The sequence below is a fragment of the Sphaerodactylus townsendi genome, linkage group LG01, assembly GCF_021028975.2.
Source record: "Sphaerodactylus townsendi isolate TG3544 linkage group LG01, MPM_Stown_v2.3, whole genome shotgun sequence".
Taxonomy (NCBI): Eukaryota; Metazoa; Chordata; class Lepidosauria; order Squamata; family Sphaerodactylidae; genus Sphaerodactylus; species Sphaerodactylus townsendi.
The window spans coordinates 87,466,845-87,488,834 of record NC_059425.1 but is presented as its reverse complement, the minus strand read 5'-3'; the positions used below and the strand labels follow the sequence as shown (position 1 = coordinate 87,488,834).

The 21,990-nt window shown below is 39.8% G+C and overlaps 1 protein-coding gene across 1 annotated transcript in view; it reads left to right on the top strand.

The window, feature by feature from the left end:
* NUP133 (nucleoporin 133) overlaps positions 1–21,990 on the top strand; it is a 32,039-nt gene that overhangs the window by 1,761 nt on the left and 8,288 nt on the right. Inside the window, exons 4-22 of the mRNA XM_048486330.1 lie at positions 216–323; positions 1,575–1,706; positions 2,329–2,499; positions 3,070–3,225; positions 3,303–3,373; positions 3,685–3,832; positions 5,050–5,194; positions 6,397–6,554; positions 6,756–6,847; positions 9,410–9,564; positions 9,961–10,055; positions 11,126–11,350; positions 12,593–12,715; positions 13,668–13,767; positions 14,845–15,087; positions 16,790–16,923; positions 17,778–17,936; positions 19,939–20,074; positions 21,848–21,966. Of these exons, the coding sequence (XP_048342287.1) occupies positions 216–323; positions 1,575–1,706; positions 2,329–2,499; positions 3,070–3,225; positions 3,303–3,373; positions 3,685–3,832; positions 5,050–5,194; positions 6,397–6,554; positions 6,756–6,847; positions 9,410–9,564; positions 9,961–10,055; positions 11,126–11,350; positions 12,593–12,715; positions 13,668–13,767; positions 14,845–15,087; positions 16,790–16,923; positions 17,778–17,936; positions 19,939–20,074; positions 21,848–21,966 (2,670 nt within the window). The remainder of the gene's footprint in view (positions 1–215; positions 324–1,574; positions 1,707–2,328; positions 2,500–3,069; positions 3,226–3,302; positions 3,374–3,684; positions 3,833–5,049; positions 5,195–6,396; positions 6,555–6,755; positions 6,848–9,409; positions 9,565–9,960; positions 10,056–11,125; positions 11,351–12,592; positions 12,716–13,667; positions 13,768–14,844; positions 15,088–16,789; positions 16,924–17,777; positions 17,937–19,938; positions 20,075–21,847; positions 21,967–21,990) is intronic.

Genomic DNA, 21,990 nt, shown 5'->3' with positions numbered 1-21,990 from the left:
GCATACTTGTCTCTTAGGAAAAGATTAACATCTGGAATAAAAGTTGTTTTAGGGATAACAGGAAGAAGGAATTAAGTTGACCTGGCTGTGTATTTCAAACATAAAAATTGAAAATCTCCCTAAAATAGGCTTTGGATATTCTTTTTTAATGTAAATGCATACTTCTAATTTGAAATATCATCAGACCAAAAGATTTACTTGTGTTTTGGTTGCAGCTATCTGTGTGCAAGGAACTGCAGTTGCCCCCCAGTGACTATCTGCAGAGTTCAAGTTTAGTAACAGTATCCTGTCTTAATCTCCCTGGTGAAACGTCGTCTTTACAGGTGAGCAGCTTCAACTAATTAATTACTGGAAGTGATTTGTAAAGCTGTTCTGGAATCTTTCGGAACTGATTCTTGTAATGTAATAAAAATGGCAAGTTCAATAATAATGTTTTTATTGAATATGTCTTTTTTTGTGCTACAACGGGATCATATTTTCAGTTACTAAAACTATCGTATTTTTAAAATAGAAAATTGAAGGGAAATCCTTTTGTCCAGAAAGAAGTAGAGTAGTAAGAAGAGCAAAATTTGAACTAACATTCTATTATCTGTCTAAATTGTCTGATTACGATTTTTTCCTTAAAGCAACAAATAAGAAGTAGCTTGCGCCTCAACTTAGTTCTGTTCCAAAGTATTTTACACACTATCAGCCCAAGTCAAAGGGGGGGGGGGGGCTGAAGGCAGTTGTGGAGGTAGTGGGGCCCTATGCCAGCAGATTTGCCCTCCCCAGGGTGCTCACAGGGGCAAATTTGCCGGCAGGTGATCTTTCCAGGCTCCCAGGACATCCTGCCATGGCACAAAGTACTATGTCAGCACCGCTGCTCCCTTACTGGCATAGCAGGTCATTCCAGAGGCATGGCCAGGGATGGAGCTGAAGTTAGTCAGCTTCCACTCTGGCATTATCTCCCAGGACACCAGCACCTGGGGCATGGACTTATGCCAACCTTTTGGGTGGTGTAAGCCCATTTAGCCTATTAGAGGGCTTTTCAGCAATGGGAAGGCTTCTTTTGTTTTTGCCTCCCTATACCACCAAAAACCCTTCTGGAGTCAGCAGGGTTGTATGCATGTGGCAGTTTTGTTGTGCTTCTGAAAATGTTATTAGATATATCTTGTCTCTTTACAAATAATGGTTCCAAGGAGCCATGATAATGAAACTTAATTTTGTAGTGTAAAGCATACCGCAAAACTCAGCGTATTTAACTAAGGGAGCAGCAGTGGCGTAGTGGTTAAGAGCAGGTGCATTCTAATCTGGAGGAACCGGGTTTGATTCCCCGCTCTGCCACTTGAGCTGTGGAGGCTTATCTGGGGAATTCAGATTAGCCTGTGCACTCCCAACACTCCAGCTGGGTGACTTTGGGCTAGTCACAGCTTTTCAGAGCGCTCTCAGCCCCACCCACCTCACAGGGTGTTTGTTGTGAGGGGGGAAGGGCAAGGAGATTGTAAGCCCCTTTGAGTCTCCTGCAGGAGAGAAAGGGGGAATATAAATCCAAACTCTTCTTCTTCTTCTAATCTGTATCTTTCTGTCTTTGCAAGTCTGTGTCAGTAATGGTTGCCACCTGTGAAGGATCAATACGCTACTGGCCCACCCTTGTGCATGAAAGTTCCTTTACGGAAACATTTGTAGACTTTGGAGGTGATCTCTGCAGTTTCCTAACCGCCATAAAGGTAAAGTAAAAATTGTAAGATCAAATTATTTCTGTGACTTTTATTTTAAAAATTCAACAAAAAATGGATTACCTCTTGTTGCTTGATGAATGTTGGATCTCGTGATCTGTCAGCAAATAGCCACATATCTTCCCCTCCCTCAGCAGTCCATTGTGACCCTGGAAAAGTTGGTTCCCAAGGTTGCAAGACCTACATGGTGCGATAGCCACATAGATCAGGGGCCACATGGATGAACAGGAAAGGCCAAACTGCCATTCTTGCTTCTTCCAGAACAAAAGAGGAGGGACAGATTTTGTCTTCTTCAATGTATTCCCCATATAAGTATTACTCTGCATGGGTTCCATGACACCTGGGGTAAATTTTCCCCGAGACTGGAAGTTGATGGTAGTATAAGAAAAAGTGGGGAAGATCTGTTAGTGTAAGGATTGCAAATAATTGGACCTGACTTCGATACCCACAAGAGAGGGGAGACTTTTTTATAATTTTTGTAAAATTAAACCATTTTATTTTGAGTTGGAGTAAAGCAAATCTGAATCCTTTTTTTTTAAAAGCAAAAGTAAATATGATGCTATTTCTACAGAAAGCTATTTTAAACCAGGCATTTGCCCCCACCTCTCCCCAGGGAGTCAGCTTTATTTTATCATCCTCAAGGAGTCAGTTTGTGCATCTGACTCCAGACAGTGCTGGCAAGATTCATCAGCATGGTCTACCACAAGGACAAGGCATGTTTTCAGGCATAGGCCGAAGGGTTTCTTCTCTACTGGGGATCCTGTCGCCTAGTAATGATGCTGCAGTAAGTGTTTTTTAAAATACTTCAGTAAATGTGTATGAAACTTTAAAGCCCTCAAACTGAATGCTTTCACAAATTTCAGTAATGCACCTAATGTGCAATTATCCTTTGTTTGTTACCAGAGGGTCATGTGCTTGCTTTCAAATAAACACATCTAATTTGTCCAAATAATATTGTTTCCAGAACCCAAGGTTCAATATATTGCTTTTGGAAGATGCCATTCTTTCTTCAACTAGTGAAGCTATTGCAATTAGGAGTGCTGTTCAGAATATGTCACACATATTTCTTAGCTACCTGTGGCTACCTGTAAAGAGTAACACGGTGTGTTATTTTGTGGTTTAGCCCTGCAGTCCACACATTATCACACTGCAGTATATTGTGAATTTTACTCCAGTACTTAGCCTGTCAAAAGAGGGAAGCTTGCAGAGGACATGATTCTTAAAAGTGTGGACAAATGCTGAGTTAGGATTTATAAACAGGACATTAGACAACTCTGTTAATTTCTCAGAGAAACTTTCAGTCAAGGTACCATTAAACTAATATACTATTATTTATCATTGTTTTGTCATTCAGCTTTCTAGTGTTCTTTGGGACAGAAAGAACTCGAGATTTTATGCGATGACCAGCTCAAATCTGCACAAATGGGAAATAGATGATTCTACAGAGCGTCATGTTCTCAGCTGGGATATGAATAGAGTGCTTAGAGAAAACATCATGGATGCTATTTGGGTAGGAAACAGTAAATTTGGAAAACAAAATATTGCATGTTTTATTTCTGGTGTTAAAAGCATCAATTATTTGCACAGGGTTCCGAAAGCAACTATGAAGAAATTAAAAGAGGTGTGAACGTACAGTATTTGGATTTGCAGCAAAATTGGTAAGTCCTTGTTTTATTCATAGTGAGCGTTCTTCATTTATTAGTGTAAACATTGTGCCTTTATTCTCTAGTGTAAAATTACAGCTGTTGCAAGGTATATAACTAGCATGTCAGACCAGATGTGTACATACTGTCCACCTGCATGAATAATATACTCATTTTAAAAGTTCCTCTTTCTGAATCCTAGTGTTTAAGTAAGATAATTTCTGTTGAATACTTGGAACATTCTTTCCTTCCACTTTGTTTTTCTGAACCATCTTTTGCAAGGTAAGTGGCTACTAATCTCTAATGTGCTTCTTTTCCACATATAGTGATGGGTTGGTAATTTTGGCTGCAGCGTGGCATCTTAGTGACCAGCCATGTCTCACCTACTACACTTTGGTAACAGTGGAGGATTGTGGCTTTCAAATGTCTGACAGTGTAACTGTAGAGGTCACACAGTATAATCCACCTTTTCAGGTAATCTTTATGCTTAGTGAACAGTTGGCTTTATGTTTTTTGTACTCTGCTATTTCCGATTCTTGTGCTTTATAAAGAATTAGCTTCTGATCACAAAGATTAGCAATGCATAAAATTGATATTAAGTCATTTGATCATGGCGTGTCTTGAAAGATTTAAGTGTGTACGCACCATCAAGTAGAATTATTTTTAGCTAAACATTTTAATAACTTGTGTTGCTAATCTACTTTTTCTTCCTCGTATTTTCTTCCTCATTTCACTATGAAACTGTATTCAGACACACATCTGGATTGGAAAGCTGAGTGTGCACAACTGGAAATGGGGATTTATACCTAACCAACCACACATCAAGGATGCACCTGTTTTCCCCGCATTCCTGTTCCTCCTCTCTCCCTGCAATCTCTTTTGTCTCCTGGAAAGATTAACCTTGTTTTCCCACTCCTGCAAATGAAGCCTGCTGGGTGACCTTGGGCTAGTCAGAGATCTGGGATATGCGGACAACCAGATGGGTTGGGGTGGGGTGGAGTGAATTTGTTCCCTCTTCTGTTGAGAGTGGGGAGAGAACAATTTGAGATACCTCTTCACTGCAGCCTTCCTGATCCGAATGGTTGTTTGTCCATGTGGGTCCTACAACCCAAGGAATAATCTATGCAGGATCTGTAGGAACTGGAGTGGGGGACAGGGAGTCACACAGGAACTCAGGCAGAATCCATGCACTGCCCTTTGGTTGGTTGGATAGTTGTTACTCTGTCCAAATGTGTAAGATACTTTAAAAACAATTAACTCTCTTTCTGTGTTTAATTTTACTCTTCACTACTGCTCATGGAACAAAATATTTATAGATTGTATGAATCAGTTTGGCCTCTAATGGCTGATTATAATTTTTGTGAGATTATGGAAATGTTTGATTAAACATTCCTGCAAAAATTAAGAGGGATGTGTGTTTTATTTTATTAAAATGATACAGAATATGTTACTTTATATACTAATACCTATGATTTACAATACCTAATACTTATGGTTTACAAAACAATCTAAGTACAGGCATATGTATGCAGTCTATACTATCTTTGCTCTAGTGGGCACAAATTATTGGGTTTAGCATCTGTTAATTTTTGCTAAGTGTAACAAGTTGAAGTATTAGTTGTTTTCTGTAACTTCTTAGTGCCAAGTATAACAGTTTGTTCATGTTACAGTGTAGCCTCTAATATTTTCAGCCTGAAGAACTGATATGTAAACTAGTAGTTCCGGACTTTTCAAGCCATGCTGCCTGTCTTTACACTGAAGATGAAATATTTGCTTGTTCAACTGGAACAGGAAGAATTTCTTTGCCACAGGAAAAAATTACATTCAGTGCTCAAGGTAAATATTTTTTTTTACACATGACAAGCCTGAAATGTAATATAACTTTTTGGAGTTCCATTAGCAGTATAAAAATCCATTAAGAAACTTCTTAATATGCTCTAATATGCTCCTACTCTGTTATTCTCGATTGCATTTTAATTGATTTTGGCATTAATTTCTTTGCTTGATGTATAAAGGGAGTATTTTCAGGGAGTTTGTACATTGTGTTTATATTAAGTTTTGACTCTACCATTTTCTCTCTATTATTTTCCTGATTTTATCATATTTCTTCAATGTTAGAGAAACAAATAACCCAAACATTTAATTGATTAAAATTGCACTTTTTTCCCTAATTGTAGGCAAAAGTCCCAGCAGTAGGCTTTAAATTTGAAGCAGGGCAGTGTGAGTCAGCATGACACAGATAAAATCAGGTTTGAAAATAACCATACAGCTGATTATATCATAAACATTTCTCCTTCTGCTCTGAAGAAAGCTACTGACATTCATACATTCTAAATTGCTTAGAATAGACTCAGCTTGCACAAGTAATGTAGTGTTTGTGACGCTCATGCATACAAGATGCTGAAGCTGCTATGAGTGAAAACTTCGGGCATTCTGATTTAAGAAACTGCTGCTTCTGCACCTTCAGTACGTAAGCTTCCCTGGCTGGCATGTGTTGACAGTTTTGTACGTACAAGCTCTAAAATTGGTGGAAGAAGGAAAGAACCTCTAGAATGTGGCACTATATTAAATAAACCTTTGTTTAGGACTGCCATCTTTGGTGCCTTGGATTCCCAAAAAAGTTCAGTACCACACACAAGGCCATCTCTGCTAAAACCCAGGCAGTAAAACCTGAAAGCAAATGGAAGACACAAATATTTGACAGAGACTCCATTATGTGAGGCCCTTAAATAGGCTAGGTTTGATTTGTAAGTCAGAATAGTACAAAGTTTCTTGAATGCACTGTTTGCATTTTAGTGCCAGCTCATTCTAAAAGTGAAACTCACACTGGTTTTGCCACTTTCATAGACTAGGTAGGCTCAACAAGAAAATGCACATTATGTTGCATAGTTGGTGGTACCAATGCAGATTCAAGAAATAATTTATAAGATGTCTTGTTCCTTTCTCATTTAAGGACTGGTTTCAAAGTCCTCAACACTTTGATGATCTGGTTTATCATAATTTATTTTCACAATACAATATGTATCTTCCCAATCTAGGAGACACAATTTTAGGAGCAGGTTCCTGTGCTGGACTTACTGTTTTTTTCACCAGAAAAAGTGGACTTGTAGCTATATATTCAAGGGAAAACATTTCCTTGCTTCCTGAAGACCTTGAAGATTCTCTAGCTTCATCTGTAGCTGAATCAAATTATGAGGTAATAATTAGATGGAACACTGTATGTCTGATAGGAGATTTGTTTTGATGGGATTCAGTTGACTTAAAGATGTAATTCCTGTTGTGGCTTTTCTTGTGTAATCTGGCTGTTTTGAATCTTTGGTCACATCAAGTGGTTCTTTGGGGAAAGATAATTCCCCCTGAAGGATGACTTCTTTTGTTCCCTGTTTTTGTATTTTAGGGTCCAGAATTTGATGTTACTTCCAGAATGGATATTATATCACAAGAAGATAAGGCTAAATTGTTGAAAGCAACTTTCTTACAGTACTGCAGGTACAAAACATAACCCTGTCATTCCAGATAGCAGGGTGTGTATGTTAAATATCAGTGTAAAGTAATTTGTATCATTATCTGCTTTGCCTTTACCATTTTCACTTCTATATTAAGGTTTGTTGGAAAACCATCTAGCATGGAATATTTAACATTATTCATTAAACATTAACAGAGAATAACAAAAAATAGAAAATATTTGCTCTTCAAGTTTCAGTTTTAAGGAGCAAATACTACACCTAGAAAGTGTGTGTGTTTTTGTACTGTTTGAGATGTATTGTGAATATTCTGTCTAGATATATTTATGCTTGAAATAAAAAATACAGTTTTTGTTATGAGAACTATGGTTTGTCACACAGAATAGCACATTGTCAAGAGGACATCTTGAATTTAAGAGGCCTTTGAAGGCAAACTAGTATATTTTCTTTCTTTTTCTCTCTTTTTTAGCCATCTAGGTGAAATAACTGTTGTATTCCAGATCAGGGGGAAAGGCAGGAAATATAGTAAACATCAACTTTTTTTTTTAAACATACCAACATGAATTACACCATCTTCAGAACTTGAAGCATTTCAGGATTGGAATCTGCTTCTTCTCTTTTTCCAGAGTGCCATTTCCATGTGCCTCAAAGAAGCAGTAGCATATAATCAAACTTTCCGCAACTAATTTATGTTTTGCATCAGTAGCAGCTAGGTGAACAAGGATAATGGGAAGTCTAGAGAATGGATGTGAGGGAATATGGGACAAAAGTAGTTCCTAATTGCTAGAAAGAGCTGAAAGTTTCTGGTAAAATTTGCTACATTCAGCAGTCCCCTTGCATTTGGAAAGTTGTAAGGTAACTTGCAAATTATAAAACGTCAAACTGACATTTTTGTATTATATTCAGACATGTTTTTTAGTGTGTGTGAGGGACCATATTTTTGGGTTAGAAGCTGAGCTCTTCTGTGTGGAGCTCAGGCTACATGAACGGAGCATGGTAAGCTGAGAAGTGATGGACAGAGCTAAAATCAAACACATTCTGTTTTGCTGCTCTTTCACCCTTCCAAAGGTGACTTTTCTTGCTGCCTGACCAGACGTTTTGTAATAGGTTCCAGGAAGGCTCTACTTAGTTTGTTTATAGCATCAAGGTAGTATATAAACTTCAGATAAATATACAGATTTCAGCAAAGGTTTTTGTTTATTTAAATGAAAGACCTGATTTTAAGTTTATCTCTTACTCTTGGCAATTTAAACTAATCTGCCCTGGTCTCTTGTTCCTTTTATAATATTATAAATTAATCCTCTCCTAAATTTACTATCTGTATGTCCAGTTAGAACTTCAGAAACATATTTCCTGTAATTCTTCCTTGTGGGTTTAATACATTTTTCCCCTCTAGGGATTCCTCTAAATACTAGTTTGAGCATCTTTTGAAAGAAACAGGACTTTAGACTGAGATTGTGTGACCAGCTCAAGGTCAACCAGCAAGCCTCCAGGTCATGTGGGGGGCAGAAAATCACCCCCCCCCCACACACACACACACATATCTAGGCTGGCTGGGGCCTCTGTGCACGCACCGTGGTGACCAGGGAGGACTCAGCTGGCGGGCCTGGTGCCTGTGCTTTAGGTGGCTGCTGCCTGGGGCGGGGGGTGCAGAGGAGGCAAAGATGCTAGAGAGGCACAGAGCAGTGCGCGCGGGACTTGCTGGAGGCTACAGTAGGCTGGCCCCTGCTCGAGCGGGTGGGGCGGAGGAAGAGCGAGCCAACCGTTTTTTTCTAAACTAAAACTGAGTTGGCACTTTGCGATAAATGAGTGGGGTTTGGGTTGCAATTTGAGCACTCAGTCTCAAAAAGGTTCGCCATCACTGATGTACCTGGTCAGGAGTAGGAGCAGGAAAATGAAAACTGGCAGAGGCCAGAGAGATAAAACGTTCCAGCTGAAAGAAGACGGAAATAGAAGAGGCTGATGACTAGAAGTTGGAATGGAGCACAGGGCAGTCAGGTTTGCAAGCTAGAGATTACCTAGTCTTGTGAATTTGCAAGCCAGAGAGTACTTAGACTTCTTGGCATTTGGAAGGTGACATTCCTGGCACAGAGGGAAGCTGGACGGAACTTTGACCACCTAACCCAGATCAGCTCCTCTCTTCCTGCCTGCAGGGTATAATGGCCAAGACAGGAGAGTAAAGAGCTTGGAGAAAGAGTCAGGTTGGGAAAGCAACCCCAACACCTAGGTGTGAGCAGCTAAACAAGATGAAAGGGGAAGTGGCCAAGCTGCAGGGTTGTGGTAGTTAACCGCTGAAGTGGACATTGTAAAGAAGCCAAGCAATTAAATTGCCATAATTATGCTCTCGGATGGTAACTCATCTTTGGCACTGTGGGAAAAATATTACACCACCCCAGGGAGATGAGGCCCAGGGTGCCATTGACCTTGACAGAGAGATGCTGACAATCTCAGAATTTTACTTTAGAAGTTCCATGCAATATTGCAATAACCACATTGTTAAAGTAGGATAACAAAAAGTTGGGTTATATAGGCTGTCAAAAACATCGTGTCCTTATAAAAAGCTAATTTGCCTTTCTAATTGTTACAGGAATGATTTGGACAATGCACAAGCTATCATTGGTGAGCTCTTTCCCGCAGATACAGATCCTAATTCTGAACTGGATAGAGCTGTGACCCAGATCAGTGTGAACTTAGTGGATGATTACCCTTCATCTGACCCACGATGGGCTGAATCTTTTCCAGGTAAGTTGCTGTAGAATTAAAATTTCTGACAATAGAATATAAAGAAAACTAAGCATTGTAATGTCCGCACAATTTGGAAAGAAAGGGGCATGTGGAGTTGTCCCTGAGCAGTTTTGTTTTTGATACCTTAAACTACGTGACTTGTTTAGGTATGACATGTTAATATGATTTCTGAAATCACTGCTCTTCAGATTACAACTGGGGGTTATGTACGAGGATGTTGTTCTAAAACAGTTATCCAAGCATTCAAGCGTGTGATCTCTCAACTGCTTTAAAAATAGCATAATTTATATGCTGCTAGAAAGTTAATCTAATTGAAAAAAAAATTAAGGGCTATATTTAGAAAAAATTTATTTGAACTTAATTTCTTTTTAAATTCCCAAATGTTTTGTACAGAAGCTGCTACTTTCAGTCATTCATCCCTCATTCTTCTTCGTCAGCTGGAAAACAAGACAAAAGCACATTCTTTGTTCATTGACTTTCTTCGTCAGGTAGGTATCTGTATGTTCTGAAGCAGAAGAGGGCAGACTATGTTTCTGGGAACTGTATGATTTTATTTCAAGAGCCTTTGGGACTGTCCATCACAAAATGGCTCGGTGGGTACAGAGTGACATATAAACTTATGTCATTTCAGAGCAGGTCTGCCATGCTGCAGTGTAGAAATCTTTCCTCTGCATTTTTTTCAAAGCAAACCACTAGCAGAAATTTTAACTTTCCCTACAGTGATTTCCTTTCAAGAGGCAAATAGCAGCTTTGGCGCAGGGATGGGAATTGATAGCACACCACTTTCTCATCCAGAGCAAGGATTCCTTGCGCACATGTGAACCTTCTGCACACTATCCCAGTGGCGTAGGAGGTTAAGAGCTTGTGTATCTAATCTGGAGGGACCAAGTTTGATTCCCAGCTCTGCCACCTGAGCTGTGGAGGCTTATCTGGGGAATTCAGATTAGCCTGTACACTCCCACACACACCAGCTGGGTGACCTTGGGCTAGTCACAGCTTCTCAGAGCTCTCTCAGCCCCACCTACCTCACAGGGTGTTTGTTGTGAGGGGGGAAGGGCAAGGAGGTTGTAAGCCCCTTTGAGTCTCCTGCAGGAGAGAAAGGGGGGATATAAATCCAAACTCTTCTTCTTCTCTTCTTCTCCTTTGCATGAAAGAGAAAGGAGAGAAGCTGCTGCAGGAGCAACTCCACAGTGGGAAATTTCTGTAAATTTGCAGGTGGAGGTTAGGGAGGGGAGGGAATTCAGCAGAGATGGGATTCTGTAGGTGCTTCCCTCTGTAGGTGCTTCCCTTTTCCTCCTGGGGAATGGAGGTTTATAGTTTGAAGATCAGTTGTAATTCTGGGAGAAGCCCAGGCCCACTTGAAGGATGAATACCATATTTAAAGGAAAGGACAAGAAAGTTAAAGCAGAGAGGGGGGCAGAGAATTATTTTCAATTACTTGGAGAGTGAGTGGTTATTCCTAAGTGACTTTCTGCCTACTCCTGTTCTGTAGTATAGGTTCTGTAGTATAGATATACAGCATGGTGCAAAAACTTAGATACACTTTTCTGTGTTCAAGGTCGGCTTGTTTGCACGTCTGCACAGTTTTCCAGTAAGAGGCCTGCCTATGGCAACTCGGTTATTGCTTTGCGAACATGCAGAAAAGTTATCTGCAGCCATAGTTCTCAAGAACTATCACTCCAGACTGGCAGATGTAGTGAATGGTGCCATACAAATTGCTTTGAACCGAAGAGAAAATGAGATACCAGCTAGTCTAACTCCTGCAGATGTGTTCTTTAGAGAGGTAAGTTAAAGACTCCATTCATAAGCTAAAATTACAGGTGAGTATTTAATGTATTTATCCTTTTACATTATTTATAGTCTGCTTTTGGGACTTAAGACAGATTACACAGAGTAGGTCAATACAATTAAAAGGATGGGACTATCAATAAACAAGGTGATAACATTTAGATTGTAGAAATCTGGAACTAGCCAAAAATCTGAAAACAGAACTGAAGCTATGTGTGAGTATGATTTCCATGTGAACCTCCATACTTTTCATGGGTCTTTTCAAAGCTCCATAAATATCACTGAATTGTTTTCCCACCAGGAAAGCTATTTTGCTACCGTCTTATTTTATGAGTCAGGGGAGAAAAAACTTGAATTCAATGATAAAAATAAAATGGTAAAAAACTCTGTAATGTTTTGTTTTGCTAACTGAAACTGTTGTGCCTGTATGTAGAGGATGAGTGACCTACTCTCCTCAAACGTGGGTTAGGATTTTGAACATTCACACAGCTCAGAAAAAGGAGACTGTTTCTTTAAAACAAGTTCTTAAAGTTTATTGAACTTAGCATCATTCAACAAACGATAGTCAGATGGCATACTATGCATACAATCAATTGAATAAAAGCAAGCAGAGACAAAATCACTGAACCTACTAAAATCAAAATGTAAAACTTCTCCATTGCTTAGCAGGTGAAAGGAAAAATGAAGCAGCTCTCATAACTCAATGGGTAGCTTCTATGCCAGCGATGAGGTAGCATTAGCGTATTGGGAGGGAAGGCAAGGGAAAAGGGGTGCCTCTTTTACAATATGGAAAGGCAGATATAGGGAAATTGTACATCAGGTGATCTTAATAAACCAATCACAACTTAGTGCCAATTAACTAAAGCAGGTGATGTAACTCTTCATTCTTATCAGGTGTTGTGGCTGAAAGTTTATTGAAGTTCCAACCGTTAGCAAAACATTGTGCAGCTGGGCCAAGACCTTCAATTAACTGTTACTCGGTACCAGGATGGGAAAGCTGGTGGGAAGCCAAAGACAGGCAATTAATTTCAAGAACTATTAAAGCCAGCAAGACCGTGGTAGTGATGTTAAACTATTACAAAGTTCACCAATAACGGTTACATTAATAACTGCATACAAAATAGCGATGGTTAAGCTAACATAGCCACTCTCTCTACACTGTAAAATACCAAACTAAAACACTCTCTTCTGTAAAATATATGAATTGTCAATGTTACTTCTTGGCTTTCATTTTCAGGTGTCGCAGATAGATACTATTTTTGAATGCTTACTAGAAGAAGAGGAGCAATTCTTGAAGGAAGCACCTGCTGATTCAGTTGAATGTGCTGAAATTGTTATGAATGTAAACAATATCATAAAGGTATTAAATGGCAAAATTATTGCAAAAAAATCAGTCCAGTGAGCTGGTAAACTTTCTTACTGAAACATTTTTAGTACAATATTTCAGTGTGGGAAATCAACGTTTTGCTTTAAATTCTTGAGTTTTGGTGGTGCCCTAATGCAGTGCTTAGAAAGTAGCAGGACCCAGACCCCATGCATTGATGGCACACAAAGGAGACAGAAGAAAAAACATTAATTTCTAAAGATACTTCCCTATTACCTAAATGGTAGTACTAGGAGGCAATGTTGGGGGAGGACCTTGGTCTCTGTGTCCTCTTTGTTGGCCCTTCAGGGTAACCAGGTGGCCACTGTGTGATACGCTGGACTAGATAGTCTGTTGGACTCTTATGTTCTTGTGAAAAAAGATTGCAGTATAGTCAAAATGCATGTTTATCTAAACAGTGAACTGAATAGAAGAAAGTGGAACATGACTTGAAATTTTAATTCAGGATACGCAAATGTCTGTCAAGCATGAAAATGTTACTACAGTTGGTTAGCATGGTACATTCATGTACTCTTCTGGGTCAGTCCAAACAAGACAGAGGTGATGATGGTGGACACTCGTGTTTACTTGCTGATCCTTGACTGGTTCAAACTTTGGAGATGCACCTGGATCTGCCCCCATTCTAGAACCTACATGGCAGCCATGTCTAGGAGTACCTTTTGTCAGCTATGGCTGATTTGCCAGATTTGTCTACTACTAAAACAAAAAAGCATGGCTATGTCATCCATGTCTTGGTAACTTCCAGTGTAGATTATTGTAATAGTATTGGGGGTAGGTGGGGGGCTGCCGTTGGACATTCAGCAAAGTATGGTATAATATCGTTACAAACCTTTAATCAATAAATGGAGCATTAAAAAAGCAAGTGCTGACAAGTTACTTTTGTCTCCTGTTGAAAAGCCACCACATTTTCTTTGTCCATCATTTCCAGGATATGCTGCGAGCTGCTCTCCATGAACGACAGTCTAAAGCCTCTTTATATAAAATAAGAGAGCCCCAAGAACCAGAACCAGAATATGTTCCGTGGACAGGTAAATATAATTACACTTTTAAGATATTTTGTTAATTTTTTACAAAGTAATATTTCTACATTGTTAATATTTACCCACCCAAGAAAATTGCTTTACTTGCTGCATATTGTTGCCCCTGCACGAGTGGTGGTTTTGTTTAACTGCTGTGATCACTAAGGTATAAAGCTGAGATTTTAGTGTTAAATTGTTTGAGCTGGATCCAAAAGTTAACACTCTGCCAACAGAAGGCACTTTCACCAGTGGAATGAACCTGTGTCTCCACCTTGGCCCACTCAGCATCCCTCAAATGATGCCCAGAGGAACAGCTTGGGGGGAAAGCAGGAGTCTGCAGGAGGAGAGGGGAAATCTATAACAGTAATTCCCCCCATTCTTTGATTGTGGAAAATCACCTTTGGATTTCTGCCTTTTGTTTTTTGTGTGCTCATCCTGAACGCTTCAGCTAGCATTCTAGTTTGTGGCAAGAATTGACACAGCTGGCTGCCCTATAAATTCATGTGGTCTTTCAGCCACTCTTGCATAACTTTTTTACTATGTATAATGGAGAGACAGAAGAAAATAGATACAAGATGTCTTCTCATACTATAGATACAAGATATCTTCTCACACATTTATATGATCGAGGGCTAAGAGTGTAGTTGCATAACATCCTACAAGCAGGAAGCTGAAATCCATAGTGTTCTGAAAATAACACACAATTAAAATACATATATCAGAGATCATGTCCAGTAAAAGGAGATGCTTCTGATCTTTTCCTTGGTGCTGATACACTACACAGTAATTTAGACTTCACAAAATTACATTTCTGCACAAAAGATGCAGCATAGATGTGTGTGGCCTGTTTCTGTGACAGTTAACACTGAGCTTGAGGGAGAGAGAGATTATTTCCTGCAACTTTTATGTAGCTGTAATATTGTCCACCTTCCCCCTGTCCCCACTTTGAGTTAACTTTTAGCTCTGGAAGCTTATTTCTGCATATAACATTTTTACCTTTAATTTTCCCTCATTATCATATTCCATCTTCATTCATATGTAAAGTATAAAAGTTTTTATGATACTGTTTTTTCCCTTTTGTTCAAGCATCTGGTACTGTGCGGTCCACAATAATACGTCAGCATGAAATCGTTCTGAAAGTGGTCTATCCTCAGCTCAACAGTAACCTTCGTTGCACTGTGATTGAACAGCTGGTGGCACTACTGGATTGCTTTCTGGATGGTTATGTCTCCCAGATTCAGTCTGTGGACTGCCCTGAGTATCAGGAACGGTACAGCAGTCTGGAAACTGAATATGTACAGAAAAGATCAGAACTGCTATTGCCGCTGCGTAAGTTCTGGTACTATTATTCAAAGGGTTAATACTTGTTAGAAGGTTTTTAAAGTCTCTCCCAACAACTTGCAATCCATTGTTTTGACCACCTCCACCTCGAAGGTTAAGTATATTTGCATGTGGAGTTCAGTTGCAGTTGCAATTTCAATCGCATATACCCCACCACACAATCACTCCACACTGTGTCATGGAGAAAAAGACATCTTACCATGAGATGCCGCTGAAGATGCCAGCGATAGATGCAGGTGAAACATTAAAAGCAAAATCTACTAGACCACAGCTACGCTGCCGAGAAAATCCACAGAACCCTATAGAATCTCACATCAATAAAATTACACCTTTAAAATTTCTGCTTCCTGTTTAAAACAGTTCTGCACCCAAATCTTAAGTGGTTTTTTAAAAACTTAATACTTTTAAGAAGAAGTTGAAGAGGTAGGAAAGAAGGGGTTTTTTGAACAGCTGCTGAGAAGAACAGTCCAGCAATATGCCCAGCTTAGGGACTTTTATACAGCTCTAGTTCTCAGGTGGCAAGGGAACCAACCACTGGGTCATGCCCAAGAGGAATCCCCTAGCCTTGCCATACTGTACAGTTCCCCCCATCCCACACCCCTCCAGGCAGGCTGGGGTAAGGGTTGATGTCATTGGCCAGCAGGTTGGTTGCCTAATGTGTGATCCGGATTTGATGCTGTGCCAAATACTCCTGTGATTGTACTCAACAAAAGCTGTGGCCATTTTACCCAGCAAGGTGTTTGTGATCTATCATCCCTGTACCCTCCACTCCTTCCCTTGTCTCGAACTGCAAGACTGTCTCCAGCAACGTTCTGGCCTTCATTTGATAAATCATTTTTTGGACATTTCAATGTGGATTTCTTTCTCTTTTTTTAGCTCTATAGTGCAGGTCACATTGATGGGAACAGGATGCTGCTTATAATGATGGGGACCGAACCAGTGTGTTGTGCACAGCAACAAAGATGTCTTGCTTTTAAATTGCCCCCAAATTGCAACCAAACATACTGCTTTTGCTGGGGTCCCCAGCATGTAGCCAGCCACAGACCACTTTTCGGGCACCTGCCTAGCATTTTTGGGAAGTAAGTGGTGCCAGGAGAGAGTTCTAATTGTCTTCAGATGCGGGGGGGCGGGGGAATTGTTTCAGCCATTACAGCAACCACAGCACATGGATCTTCCCGTGTGAATGTCAGTTGCCCCAAGCCTTGGCCATTAACCTCCCTTCCCATCTGGTCAGTCTGGAGCAGGGGAACTCGCATCAGAAAAAGCCAGTTGGCCTGAGCAGGAGGAGGGGGGGTACCCAAACCTGCCAGCTGGCTCCTATCCCCAGCATTGCTGATGCAGCCTGAACAATAGTAAGCTGGCCAGCCTGAATGGGAAGGCCGAGAAATTCTGAATCAAATAAGTAAGAAGGACCTGTTAAAATCTTTTGAGGCTTTGACAAATCTGTGTAACTAGGTGCTGCATCCTGATCAGCTGGTTCAAAGATATGGTACCAAGAGCTAGACTTCCCCACTGTTCACACTTGCTCACATATTTGATATTTTTATATAACTTAAATATCAATTACCTGTAAACTTTTTTAAAAAACCATGTACTTTTTGTCATGATGTGAATGTTAATTGTCTAAACTGAGAGATGTCACCAAGATGAACATATTTGATTCTGAATACTTGCTTTTTTTTTTTACCAGTTTCCCTTGGGCAGCACCAGTTAGCTGCATTTCTGGCAGAAAAATATTGTGATTTTGATATTTTGATACAAATATGCGAACTGACTGATAATCAGACCAGGTTACAACGATATATAACCCAGTTTGCTGAACAGGTACTCTGTCTCTTTTTGACCTATCATTTTTCCAAAGCTTTCAGAGGAGTATGTGTAGCCCCTGTGCATTGTAACCTCACAGCAAACTTGTAAAATGGATTAGGCTAAAGAATTATGAATTGCTCAAAGGTCCCCTAGTAAATTTGATTGCTGAGTAAGGATTTGAGCTTTGGTCTCCCTAGTTAAAGTCCAGTGCTCTAGCCACTATATTATACTTGCTGTGAAAGCAAGAGATGTTATTACTAACGAAGAGGCATGTGTTCTATGTCACAGGGGCTGTTTTCCCATAGAAAGAGAAAGTGATGAATGGGGATAGTTGTCTTATGTTTCTTCAAACAGTTATGAGTTATAGGAAGGCTATAGCAATTCTGTGCTTTGGGAACAATGTCCACTCCTTATTTTGGTAAGAGTTCCCTTTTGCAAAGCACACCAACTAAATAGAGCCTTACTAAGCTCTTCAGTGTTTTTTTCCCATTTCCCCCCAATAAGCTTTGAAGACTATCAGGCGGCCAGAAGTGTAGCGCAACAAGTAGAAATGACCTTATTCATCCCCCATATCAGATTTGACTACATTTCGTATGTTGTTGATGGGAAAGGTTGAGGAGGGATAAAAAGGCTTTGGTCCATAAAAAGGCTTTGGTACCACAGAATTTACTTTGTGTATTTTTGTTCCAAAATTCTAGCGATTTTGATTTTCTGTAAAAAAAAAAAAAAAAAACCCAAAAAGACAATCAGTGATAAGAATTTATTCCGTAACAGAGAGTGAATCCTTTGCTTTAAGGGTGCTGACCAGATTGGGTCTCCTTTGTAGCTATTTCCCATGAAACATGTTCTGATGTAATTGTAATTTTTAGAATTTTTCAGATTTCCTCTTCCGATGGTATTTGGAGAAAGGAAAACGAGGAAAGCTGCTATCACAGCCCATTGCTCAGCAAGGCCAACTGGCCAACTTCTTACAAGCTCACGAGCATCTCAGTTGGCTACATGACATCAACAGTCATGATATGGAAAAGGTATTTTTTTTTCCTAGTTATGGTTATGACACATAACAGTTCATCCCTCCTATGGCGTAGGACAGTGGTGGCAAACCTTTGGCACTCCAGATGTTATGGACTACAATTCCCATCAGCCCCTGCCAGCATGGCCAATTGACCATGCTGGCAGGGGCTGATGTCAAGTGCTGGTCCTGCAGCATCTGGAAGTGCTCAGGTTCGCCTCCTAGAACATAGGAAGGTGGAGACTTGTGTATCTAATCTGGAGGAACTGGGTTTGATTCCCAGCTCTGCTGACTGAGCTGTGGAGACTTATCTGGGGAATTCAGATTAGCCTGTACACTCCCACACACACCAGCTGGGTGACCTTGGGCTAGTCACAACTTTGCTGGAGCTCTTAGCCCCACCTACACTCCTGGGGTGTTTGTTGTGAGGGGGGAAGGGCAAGGAGATTGTAAGCCCCTTTGAGTCTCCTGCAGGAGAGAAAGGGGGGATATAAATCCAAACTCTTCTTCTTTCTTTCACAAAATCTACGGTGGTAAACAGATGACTGTGATTTTTCAGACCAGTCGTTGCCCTGCATCCCTCTCTCTTTGCCATCCGTGATGTACAAGAATAAACTAGAACATAAGAACAGCACTCCACACCAGAAGATTTTATATTTATGATATATGCATATAATACATGACTTCCAGGCCTACTCTTGTGGCTAATGGTTATCAGCCTGCTCTTCAATGTTATGCTTGATTCCAGATTAATCTGGCCACTTTTTTAAGGCCTGCAGGAGAAAATTAAGCTCTGTGATGAGCAGAATGAAACAACTGGTCCCTGCTTGATATAAAAACTCATTGCAAATGGGGAGAAGGGACTTTAAAAACCCCAAGTGCCCCCCAGAATCCACTCTCTTGGGGGCTGAATGATCCCTGCTCAGAATCATTGATCTGTTGGAAATAGCTGAGTAGTTCATGGGGAACTATATATGAATACAATATCCACCTGTAAATATAGGATTGAGATTAGATATTCTGCAACCTCTTCTTCATCTTAATTTGTTATTACCAAATTCTTAATTACATGCTAGGCAAGTTGATGTGTGTAACTGAAAATATACATAAATTTAAGAGAGAAATAAGAATTCAGGGAATATACTTCTGTATTAATATTTTCCAAACCTGCAAGAGCCGTTTGTAATTTTAGTGGAATCCCTCTTTCTGATCCTTTTAAGTATGGAATGTATTGAGTTGGATCAAGCAGTCCATCAGCAGAAAGGATTGGAGGTCTTGGATCTCTTCTTTCTCTTTCCCCCAGCAGCCTTCTCTGAACTCTGGAGGAATAGCCACATAAGTCTGAGGACTGTAATGGGGAAGCAAAATGGGGAGAGAGTGGCAAAATTGCTCTCCATCACAAGAGCTCTACTGATCAGAAAAGGCAAAGGGAAGTGATCTGACCCTCTTCTCAGTTCAGTCCACCAACTTGTGTGGAGTTTTACTCCATGCAGGTTCGTTTACCCATAGAATCAATTTTCCAATGGTCAGAAATGGCTTCTGGTCGATAGGTGAAAGCAGGGAGGATTTGTGGTCCTTGTGCTTAGATTTGCTCAGGCAGGGTTTGCTGTTTTTGTTAAATTTTCATCTATTTTTCCTAATGGTTCAGTAGTTTACAAAATGAGAAAATTGATTCTGAATGCTTTATGTATCAGGGAAATTCAGTAGACATGATTACTTAGAAGTAACTCTGCCTTTCTGAAATGCTCAAACCCTGTCTTGATTGGCGATTTTCAGGTTCCATGACTGTTGTAGTACAATTGCCTGTGTATTATGTTCTTCTGAAGCAGTTTATATAATTGTTAGCATAGCATAGGAAGAAAAGTCTTTTCTTGCTTATTCTCAGATTTGAAAATTGAACCGATAAAACATTATTATAAATAACTACAAAAACAATAATTTTGAGTCATTTAGTTATTGTCTCTGCTGGATTTTGGTCTCTCTACCATATTAATGTTTCTTTTTTTTTTCAATGTTAGGCTCACCGAACCGTGCAAAAATTAGCAAATACAGAAAGAAGGTACTTTGCAAGAAAGAAAACTCTTCTTGGGTTGAGTAAGCTAGCTATGTTGGCTTCTGATATATCAGATGTGGTACTGAATGAAAAAATTGAAGGTAATTTTAAAGGATATTTTGTATGTATGATATCAGTTCTCTTTTTCGTTACATCTAGCATCTTAGCAGCATTATAGTTGTCAAGTGGTAATAGGAAATGTGGGCACCAGTGCTAGGATTTGTGTTATAGAGCAATCTGGCAATTCCTCACTTCAGTTCTTTCACTGTTGCATTTTACACTAAAAACAAATGTTTTTAATGATGATCCAGTAAGATGCTGTTATCCACTTTGTCATGATGTTGGAGTTGAGTCCTCTGAAACAAGATACTGTGTATTTTTAAAAGGTAGTATGTTCTGAGAAATGTAGACTGTTTTGCATTGAAAGTGGAATTCTCTGTATTTTCGTTTTAAACATCTTTTTGAGAAGGGTTCAGAGCAGTGAATCTGCATATTGTATACTATATAGGAAGTATGTGTGTTCAGAAAAGTCCCCATGCTGATGTTTAATTTAATAGAATTTAAAGTGAATATGTCATTGCAGAGTCGTGAGGGAGAAATGGGCTATCAAATTATGGCCTTGATAAGCCCATGACAAAAGCTGGTTGTTGTAATTCAGTAGAATCTTCAAATACAAGGCCGGAGCTCCCATCTGCGACGTTTTGTAAATGGGTTACAAGACTAGTACCAGTTGTGATGCCTCTTGAGAGCCAGCGTGGTGTAGTGGTTAAGAGCAGTAGACTAATCTGGAGAACTGGGTTTGATTCCCCACTCCTCCACATGAGCAAAGGACTCTTATCCGATGAACCAGATTTGTTTCCCCACTCCTACACATTCCTGCTGGGTGACCTTGAGCTAATCTCAATTAGTTCAGAACTCTCTCAGCCCCACCTACCTCACAACGTGTCTTATTGTGAGGAAAGGAAGGGAAAGGAGTTTATAAGTCGCTTTGAGACTCCTTACAGAAGCGAAAGGCAGGGTATAAATCCAAACTCTTCTTCTTAAATTCTGTTATAGGGTTGAGAATCTCTGGAACCATCATACCCTTGAGATAGGTCTACTAGTTTCTAGAAAGTGTGACTATAGAACTTGGGGCAAAAATGGGGTGGAAGGAATGTTGGGGTATTGGCCCATCAAACACTGCCTACTACTTCTCAATCATCCCCTGCAGAAAGGCTAGTTGCTGACCAGGATTTTGTGCTGTTCTGTTTTTGTTCAGGGTTTCACTAGTAAATAACATTCCTCCTTCCTTTCCAAGTCTCTTCAATGTTTCATTGAAGATGAAATATGCTTCATCACGTTTGGTTGCCTTCATTTTCTTTCAGATTTAAATATGGTATTGTTTTGAGGAGAACCTCTTTGAGGGGTGATATAATGTTTTAAAGGGCATTTTCCTACAAAATACGTTGTGTCCATTAGATGTGTATAAAAGAAACAGTTTGTTTAGGTGCTAGGTTAGGCTTGGACCATACAAGCTTTGTTTTATCAAGTAGTACCTCTGGTGTTTGTCTGCAGCTCATTGTGGACCATTCTTTGGTTAGATTAATTTACTAAATGTACTCTGATTATATAGACAATCTGACTATAGAGGTTTCCTTGTTCCAAATAAAGTGCACCCGCATCCTTCTGCATGACTGAGATATAGTAAACCCAGACTAGATGGAGGCCTCTGAGGAGTATGAAACACCACAAATGCATGCACACACTAACAAAAATTTTGGAAAACACTTCATTTTATTCAGTGTTTTTTTTCCCTTTTATTCAGTAATTTTTAACTTCCTTTTATTCAGTAATTAAAGTAATATGTATCATATTTGTCTTTAAACATACACAAGAAATGATTGAACAGGAACACTTTCTGCTGCACCAGGAGACTCTACCTGAACAGTTGTTGGCTGAGAAAGAACTAAACCTCAGTGAAATGCCTGTCTTAAGTGCTGCACAACTAATAGAGGTATGTGACAGAGGGATGAAGTCT